A 10,070-nucleotide genomic window follows, 5' to 3' on the forward strand; every position below is an offset into this window, starting at 1 on the left:
ATATATTTTGCAATTTAAACCGAAACCTAGTTCAATGAGATAAATTTTTAAAAGGTAATTCTATCAGGTTGCTATTTTTTTTTTAATTCTTCATTATCATATAATCAAGCATTAGTTACAATCTTTTAAATGGTACGAAAGATTTTAGCTTTAAGCATGTTAAGATTTTGGAAGAAGTAATGTTGTCCATGACAATCAAGATCTTGGATGAAAATGTCAGTGACTTGTCATACTACAAAGAGAATGAACAAAATGGGTTCATTTTTTACTGGAGTCTTTGCCTTGCCTAAAATTAATAGATTAATGGATTGAAGATGGAAAGCAGTGAAACTGGCTATATATATAAAAAAAATAAACATTTTGTAATTTAAAGTGTAAGTAGCCATTACATGTAGTTTTAAATTTGTCAGTGTTTTTTCATAACCATATGTCACACTAGCTACAGCAATAGAAAATATTATTATTTGATCTGCATATTTATTATATTTTATGAAGATATTATTCAAGGCAGTTAAAGGCTCACAGACTGCTGAGTCCACAATAGAGACGTTGAACCAACAGCTTGCTGAGATGGGGTTATCAGACAGTCTCAACAGAGTAATAAACTGAATGATTTGGTAATTATTTTACTTCTGTCAAAATTCATCTCATCATATGATCTTTGCTAAGGGAGACAACTTAGATACAATTGAAAATTTAACAATTTGATCTGCATATTCATCATAATTTATTTTGATACATCATTGAAGCAGTTAAAAGCCTGCAGACTGCTGAGTCTATATTAGAGACTTTGGTCCAGCATCTTGCTGAGATGGGGGCATCAGACAGTCTCAATAGAGCTCGAGTTGAACATAAGCGAGTTTTCTCAGGAGTCCAACGGAAACATAACAAGGGGGTCAAAGTTCTCAAAGAAAAGATTGAAGATCTTCCTAACAGTTGATGAAATGATTCTATCTTACCAGATAACTGTGTCAACATGCCAACCTCTCCTATTTCCTTCCTTTACATTTTTAGCTCACCTGAGCTGAAAGCTCAAGTGAGCTTTTCTGATCACATTTTGTCCGGCGTCCGTCTGTCTGTCTGTCTGTCCGTCTGTCTGTAAACTTTTAACATTTTCGACTTCTTCTCAAGAACCGCCGGGCCAATTTCTACCAAACTTGCCACAAAGTATCCTTTAGAAAAGGGGATTCAGGTTTGTTCAATTAAAGGGCCACACCCTCATTCAAGGGGAGATAATTGGGAATTAATGAAAATTTGGTGGCATATTTTAAAAATCTTCTTCTCACGAACCATAGTGCCAGGAAAGATGAAACTTATGGGGAAGCATGCTCAGGTAGTGTAGATTCAAGTTTGTTCAAATCATGACCCCCAGGGGTAGGGCGGGGCCAAAATGGCCAACCAAAGTTTTACATAGAAATATATAGGAAAATTCTTTAAAAATCATCTTCTCAAGAATGACAAAGCCATAATTCATCATATTTACATGGAAGCATGCTCAGGTAGTGTAGATTCAAGTTTGTTCAAATCATGACCCCGGGGGTAGGGCGGGGCCAAAATGGCCGACCAAAGTTTTACATAGAAATATATAGGAAAATTCTTTAAAAATCTTCTTCTCAAGAATGACAAAGACATAATTCATCATATTTATATGGAAGCATGCTCAGGTAGTGTAGATTCAAGTTTGTTCAAATCATGACCCCCGGGGGTCGGGCGGGGCCAAAATGGCCGACCAAAATTTACATAGAAATATATAGGAAAATTCTTTAAAAATCTTCTTCTCAAGAATGACAAAGCCATAACTGATCATATTTATATGGAAGCATGCTCAGGTAGTGTAGATTCAAATTTGTTCAAATCATGACCCCCGGGGGTAGGGTGAGGCCAAAATGGCCAACCAAAGTTTTACATAGAAATATATAGGAAATTCTTTAAAAAATCTTCTCAAGAATGACAAAGCCATAATTGATCATATTTATATGGAAGCATGCTCAGGTAGTGTAGATTCAAGTTTGTTCAAATCATGACCCCTGGGAGTAGGGCGGGGCCAAAATGGCCGACCAAAGTTTTACATAGAAATATATAGGAAAATTCTTTAAAAATTTACTTCTCAAGAATGACAAAGCCATAATTGATCATATTTATATGGAAGCATGCTCAGGTAGTGTAGATTCAAATTTGTTCAAATTATGACCCCCCGGTATAGGGCGGGGCCAAAATGGCCAACCAAATTTTTACATAGAAATATATAGGAAAATTCTTTAAAAATCTTGTTCTCAAGAATGACAAAGCCATAATTGATCATATTTATATGGAAGCATGCTCAGGTAGTGAAGATTCAAATTTGTTCAAATCATGACCCCCAGGGGTAGGGCGGGGCCACAATAGGAAATCCAAGTTTACAGAGAAAAATATAGAACAAATCTTTAAAAATCTTGTTCTCAAGAATGACAAAGCCATAATTGATCATATTTATATGGAAGCATGCTCAGGTAGTGAAGATTCAAATTTGTTCAAATCATGACCCCCAGGGGTAGGACGGGGCCAAAATGGCCGACAAAATTTTTTAAAGAGATATATAGGAAAATTCTTTAAAAATCATTTTATAAAAAATAGCAAATCCATGATTGGTCATTGGACTACTTTTGGATTTAAACTTTACAATAAAAAGCCATTTTCTACTTTTTCCTACTCTTAGTGCTCAGGTGAGCGATGTGGCTCATGGGCCTGTTGTTTTTTTTTTTTTTTTTTTTTTTTTGCAAAGTTAAAAGGCAGAAATAACGAAGAAATGACGACACACTGTCTTGAATTGAATCAATAATATTGTTTATTGCTTTAGATATTTGATAATTTGAATAATTCCTGAATATTCGTCTCCAGTCACAAGATTGTGATCAGTATCAATACTGAGTCCTCCACTACACGGATGGTCTATATAGCGGACAAAGTTACCATCACAGTCTATAATGTGGACTATGTTTGGGTCGTCACTTATCAGTATTTGAGTAATGACATCAGTCGCAATGTGAAATGGTTTAAATTCTGTGCATTTTGATTGTAAAGTGATATTGCCTTTATACTTGAATCGTAGTCCCCCAGATGAATCCACCACAATGACTGCCTTCCCAGCACAATCAGCAACACATATATCATCATTGCCATTCTCAGTCAGAAGAAGCACACTCAAAGCATCAGTAGAAAACAGAGGTTGTCCTTGAGTATCATACTGAATCATCTGTGTCTCTTTGGTCCCTGAGTATCTCACCACTCTACTCATCTTCATATCCGTAGATCGCATACTCACCAGTAGATTTCCATTTACTGTATAATGTAGACCAACGGGAAACCAGACAAGTGTGCTTAATAATACATTAACTTTGTTCCTTTCATAAATATATATGTCTGTTTGTTTTTGAGAAACATTACTTAAGGTAAACACTGATTCCAGTTTTGCATTAATTGTTAATGCCCATACATTTTCATTAGTATGAATAGTTTGTAGAATAGATCCAGTCCTGTCTATCTCTTTGATTGTTCTGTCATTTCCACTTGTCAAGATCTTATTTTTCCCCATACACTGCACTCTCCACAGCTGAGGCAGACGATCTAATCTCTGAAAAAAATTACGATGGTGTCCATAAGGACTTTCTATTGTGTATAGTACCACAGGGTCATCCATCATTTTCAGCAGTCTTTGCTTTTTCTGCTGTTCATCCCGAGTCTGAAGAAAGCCAAACATTTCTGCAATTTGGTTTTCTTTTATGATACCAGGGAGTAACTCTGGAGAAGAAAAACTTGGTAATTGAGGGCCTTTTTGGAAATCCTTGTTCCTTGATTGATAGTTAAGTATGGCTGTGACATCATTACCCTTAAGAATATCTTTATTTTCTTTAACAATTTGATTGATTTCTTTCGCAGCTTTTTGTGCTGAATACTGGCTTTCTTTGTTCTTTCTTATAGCTTCTTTCTTTTGACTGCTTACTTGTTCTGTAAGCTGAGTGCTTTTTCTCTGTACAGCTTTGCAGATTCTATGTTCTTGTTCTTTAATGGCAGAAAGTACTTTGTCAAATTCAGCAGTTGTACCTTGATTGATGTTTCTGTATTTTGGAACAATTGTATTTTCCAGTTCTTCTGTGTCAGATATAAGTTTTTGTTTATGTTCTTGGAGAATAGCATTGATATCAGTAAAATCATGCTTTTTATGTGAACCCATGAGGCACTGAAGACATATTGGTATTTTACAGTCTTTGCAATACGTCTCACATTGGTATTTCTTGTGTGTAAGACATGATGGAATAATAAATGTGTGTTCTTTTTTGGAAGTGTATTCTACAACTTCATGTTTCCTTGATTTATCAGCCATATGTTTTGGTATGCATGAGGGACAGAGGTCAATATGACAAAGATTACAGTGGTGTTCCACGGGGTAAGAACACAATTGACAGCGAATAATGTCCTGTCCCTGGGCAGTCGTCATATCTTTTGTGATCTAAGATTGAAATAAAATGAAATTTAGCTGGAGGTTGAAGTACATAGTAATGATGTACATATGTTATCATTGAATTTCATAGATTTTATTCTGATCTTGATGCATGTGCACGCATCATTTTTAGACACCTGTTGTTCTGTAATCAAGTCAGTTATACAGACTCACAAATTAATAAATTTATATACAAAGAAGTTAAAATAGATATTTACCATGCTGTAACAACAATGACACAATATATAAAATTTTGGATTATAGATTTAGCATTTAATTTGTAACATTGATGATGTAAAAAAAAGTTTCAGAAAGATTCAATCTCATACTCACTATTTCCTGTCAATTATCCATAAAAATCAACATTTTTTTTTACTTTCGTTTTAAACTTGTATAAGGAGTATACAGCTTGGTTTCCTTGTGTTATCAAGTGGTCAGACGATTTAGATTTATTTTTAACTTAAAGCTTAAAACTAGGTCATCATTGCAGCTATACAATGAACTAAACTTCTAAGTGTTCTCCTAACATTTTTAGCTCACCTGAGCCGAAAGCTTAAGTGAGCTTTTCTTATCAAAATTTTTCCGTTGTCTGTCGTCATTCATCTCCCCGTGTTGCGCAGAAAACAGGTCTTATGCCTGTATATGTTGTACTTTAAATCAATATGTACACTCTTAAGTGGCTGGTTAGTGAAAGAGACAGTGTAGTGGAAATGTATACTTTTATATGTGGCGGTAATGTGACATTTTTTGTCGTGGTAATGACTATGTAGCGGTAATGAAAATTTCCAAAATGTAGCGGTAATGATACGCACCCATAACATGACTGTACTACTATTATATAATCAAGTGTTCTTAAAAGATCTATGATAATTAATAGAGAATGTTCAAGTGCTGCTTAGGTAAAATCATTAGAATTTATTTATATAATATAAAAAAATGTATTTTGCAATTTAAACCGAAAACTAGTTCAATGTTTTAAAATTTAAAGAGATAACTCTATCAGGTTTTTTTTTTCTTAAAATATCAGGGATATCAAGATCTTCGATGAAAATATCAGGGATTACAAGTTCTGTTGTCCATGACAATCAAGATCTTCGATGAAAATATCAGGGATTATCATAATACAAAGCGAATGTACAAAATGGATTTATTTTCTACTGGAGTCTTTGCCTTGCTTTAAATTAATAGATTAATGGATTGAGCATGGAAAGCAGTGAAATTGGCTATTAAAAAATAACATTTTGTTAATTAAAGTGTGACCAGTACATGTAGTTATAAAACTAGTATTTGTTTATAACCATATGCCACACTACCAATAGAAAATTGAATTATTTGATTTGCATATTCATTATATTTTATTATGAAATCTTTCCAGGCAGTTAAAAGCTCACCGACTGCTGAGTGTACAATAGAGACTTTGAACCAACAGCTTTCCGAGATGGGGGCTTCAGACAGTCTCAACAGAGCTCGAGTTGAACATGAGAGAGTTTTGTCTGGAGTCCAGCAGAGACATGACAAGGAGGTCAAAGTTCTCAAAGAAAAGATTGAAGATCTGTTGTCTAAAGCAGATTGTTGTCTAATCCAACCAATTTCTGTTGAAGCAGATACTGGGGTGTCTTGAATTTATTAAACAAGACTCAGTGTAATAAAATGTTTTTCAATCGTTTAATTTTGTAAGATATTTTTGATTGGTTAAAGGACTGAAGTTTGAAACAATTAAATAAATATTAACGAGAGGGAAGGATTTCTTAAAAATTATTTTTTTTAATTTGTGTTGTCCCAATGGAACGGCACATAAACACAACCCTAAGCTTGAAATTCATGACATATTTCATATATTATACAACAAAATAAGACATAAGCTTCGAACAAAACTCATAAATTGCATAAGAATGGGTATTACTATTGTAGAACAATAAATTTTCGCGACACCTTTTTTCCACAATATTTTCACAAATTTTTGTTACTGCTCTATGTAATCATTAGGAATTCTTAATATTTAAGGATAATATTTTCGTGAGCACACTTTCTTGCTTAATTACATGAAAATTATCTTCTCACAATAAATGGTGATTTACGGTATCGTCTTTGTTAATTCTTATATAATTATGTTGTGATACAGGAGGAGGTTAATGACTTGAAGGAGCAGCTGAACCTGTTTGAGGCGGCGTCTTGTCTGGGCGTGCTCAGTCAGGAGACCACAAGGGAGACAATTCATGACGACTCAACGATGGACCTCAGAATCAAGAAAACTATACACTTTGATGAAACTCCGGAGCCTGTCAAGTAAGCCACTAAGGAAGAAAAATTTCTTATGAATCTATTAATTACCTTGGAAATTTTAAAATTTGTGATTGCTATTAAAACAACATTCATTTTAAGAGTTAACTAGAAAGTTTGATTTAAGACTTGTCAGGCATTGTTTTCATCACAAGACTGTTCATTTGTTTTTTTTGACACTGACAAGCTCAGTTTGTGCATTTTTTTTTCAGCAAAGTAAAATGCCTCCATTCACAGTACTATGTAAAGAGGAATTGTAAAGCTTGCAGAAGCAGCCATCTCCATATTTATAGTAGCCCCAATTATTTCCCAGTTCTAGTCTTAAAGAAAATGTGAGGTATTTATATATTTAAGACATAATATTTTTTTGTCTTTAGTATTACTTGAAATGTAATTAGGTCAGAAATAGGCAGTGTGTAACAAATAGAGTCATTTGTTTGTATGATTATATAATGCATCAAACTATGGCTCTATTATGATTTTTACACATATGCAAATGGCAGCGCTGTCTATTAAATATAGTACGCAGTTTCTTCTTTAGAACACTGTAAATCACGTTTTATTTGTGAGAACTTTATTTTTTACGTACTTACGTGAGAAGTGTGCTTTCAAAATTTTAATTCAGGCATCTGATAGTTTTCCTTGGGATCATATAGATTATATATATTATTATTAATTTCAGCCAGCTGATTTCCTATGTCTAGCTCAACCTTGGATCTTTTTTTCCATCTTAATCTCTTATTGCTTGTACAATAGTGTCAAACTTGGTAACTGATGACGCCTTAATATCGTCGTTTATTAGAATTATTATGTCATGATGCTGCAGTGAGGGGAAGTAACTTCATGTACGTACACTCTTAATAATTAGGTCATGGACATTCATGGAACTTTGATAGGTGCAAGGAAAATTATTATTCTTAAGTACATAGGACATTGTTTATTTTTCACTTGGAATCCCTTTCACTAGTTTTGTGTTATTTTTTTTAAATTGATAATGATGAATTCACTCAAGGTGCTCTTTAATATTAACACAATAAAGATACTTGTTATTATATAACTTACATGTAGAATAACAGCTTTTTGAATTTGTGACATATTCTCCAAATTAGACTTTTTTTACATTGTAAAATGGGCAAGGGAATCATAATGCAACAAAGAGCTCAATGAGATGTTTTTTTCTTCTTTTTTATCTCTCATAATGTCCATCACGGGCATCACCCTTGTTATTTGATAATTTGGATTTTTCCAGTATTATCATTTCCAATAACAAGATTAAGATCAGTGTCAATACTCATTCCTTCTGAACAGGAATGTTTTGTGTCACAGATAAAGTTACCATACAAGTCAACAACGTGGACACAATCCATTGACCTGTAATTTATCAATATTTGAGAATTGACATCAGTAGCAATGTTTGAGTTGAAAGAGTTTGTGCGCATTTTTTGAGTCACGAAGAAATCTGCTGGTCATAGCTGTAATAGAATTGTGGTATTCTTTTAAGGTACTTCATTTGTTATGGACTTTAAGGACATATGCAACGTTGTTTGATTTTTAGGTCACCTGAGTTAACTCAGGTGACCTATTGCTATCCGTTTTCGTCCATCGTCGTGAGTTGTGCGTTAAAATTTGAACATTATCATCTTCTTCTCTGCAACCACTGAATCAATTTCAACCTAATTTGGCACAAAGCAGCTAAGGCTGAAGGGGAATAAAATTATAAATTTAATGATCCCTGCCTCCCTTTGGCCCAAAGGGATGGGGCCAAAACCACTAAAATTAATTCAATCTTTAAAAGTCTTCTTCTTTACTCCTGGACATCAAGCAGTCAAACTGCTTCCATGATTGTAATCAGGATTGAGTCCTCTACCAAAATTGTGAAATTCATGACCCTGGGGTCAGAGGTTCTAGTGCTAGGGAGGGGCTAAATAAGTATAGAGTGAAAATGCATTATTTAATTCAAAATCTTCTTCTCTTCCCCAGGGTATTAAATAGACTAAGTACGTGCAATTTTACGTTCTATCCACAATATCACATGTTGTGTTATACTCCATATTCCGGTAATTTATCGGTGTCAAGTGAATTTGAATCCGATCTTTTGGGATCAAAATTGCGTTTCAACGGAAGTACGCTATGTTGTGACATTGTAGAGAGCCACCTTAAGGTCTGGAAATTTTGCCGCTAAGTGCTTTCAACAGATGCTTTTTGGCAACATATAGACCCTCCTTGTGCATCTTTCTTTTTATTAAATAATAAAATTTCTCTAAATAATTTATCCTACAAATGATTAATTTACGTTCTGTTTCTTATTGCAAAATGTACATGTACATGTCATTAAAATTGCATAACAGATTTAGTCGGGTTATCATTTCAGTTAATACAATGTAGATCTAAAGTTAAACATACAGATATATTAGAAAGAAAACTGAAATATCCTAGATAAAATTAAAAAAAATATTTATAAAACAAATAATATACAATGATTCATGATTTACTTCTGAACTTTTAAACATTTTTTTCATGAAAAGGCTAGCAAATCAGTTCTCCATGACTGCACATGTAAATACCTTTTTTTTTCTTTTTTTTACTACATGTATTTACGGCAAGAAATTCAGATTTGCTAATAAAAGATTAAATCCAAGGATCTAAGTTGTACCATTTAAATAATAATCAAACTATATATTTCATCTCATAAAAAAAAATACTCAGGTATCATTAAGCCGTGAACGCAAGATGAACATGTCGCAAAACAGGTTAGTTCAGTTCCATGCATTTGGAGCCCGTGTTTGCTTTAATTTGTAAATAACTTTGATCACAGTTGAAAAGGCGGAAAAAAGATTCTGATTTATTTTTAAGGTGTGTCAGCGCACAAAATTAACAGAGGATTTAAAAGAGAATAGAAAAATTAAACATTATATACAAAAAAATTAAATATCAATTATAGAAAAATCAACCATTATTCAAACTAACGTTAAAGTTAACAAGAAAATTGAAAGACTGCACTTTCATTTTCTGTTGAAGCCCCCCCCCTCCCCCTTCACACATACAAACACTACCCGAGAATATCTAAACCTGTGCTGGACGGTGCAAGTGAATTAAAATTCCAATCCATTTATTGACAATAATGAGCAACAAATTATATGTATTAAAAGGAAATAAATGACACATCGTTTCTGGAATTTCTATCTTTTACTTTAAATGTGAAGAAAGAGCGGATATCTTTCTGCTTAAAATTAATATAAATGTACATGTATATGTATGAATACAGGTATATATTTCTTTCTTTGAAAAAAAAGGTTTGCACGAAACGGAAAGC

The 10,070-nt window shown here is 33.4% G+C and overlaps 1 protein-coding gene across 1 annotated transcript; it reads right to left on the bottom strand.

The window, feature by feature from the left end:
• Nucleotides 1–258: 258 nt before the first annotated feature.
• Nucleotides 259–4,892, bottom strand: LOC134251866 (E3 ubiquitin-protein ligase TRIM9-like). The gene is made up of 3 exons (XM_062734290.1): nucleotides 4,811–4,892; nucleotides 2,847–4,486; nucleotides 259–286 (listed from the first exon to the last, which is right to left on the bottom strand). The coding sequence occupies exons 2-3, from the start codon at nucleotides 4,472–4,474 to the stop codon at nucleotides 259–261; spliced, it is 1,656 nt and encodes a 551-aa protein (XP_062590274.1). The 5' UTR covers nucleotides 4,475–4,486; nucleotides 4,811–4,892.
• Nucleotides 4,893–10,070: the final 5,178 nt, after the last annotated feature.

Source organism: Saccostrea cucullata, unplaced genomic scaffold (genome assembly GCF_032062105.1).
Source record: "Saccostrea cucullata isolate Sc308-1 unplaced genomic scaffold, CSIRO_AGI_Scuc_v1 ctg1625, whole genome shotgun sequence".
Classification (NCBI taxonomy): domain Eukaryota; kingdom Metazoa; phylum Mollusca; class Bivalvia; order Ostreida; family Ostreidae; genus Saccostrea; species Saccostrea cuccullata.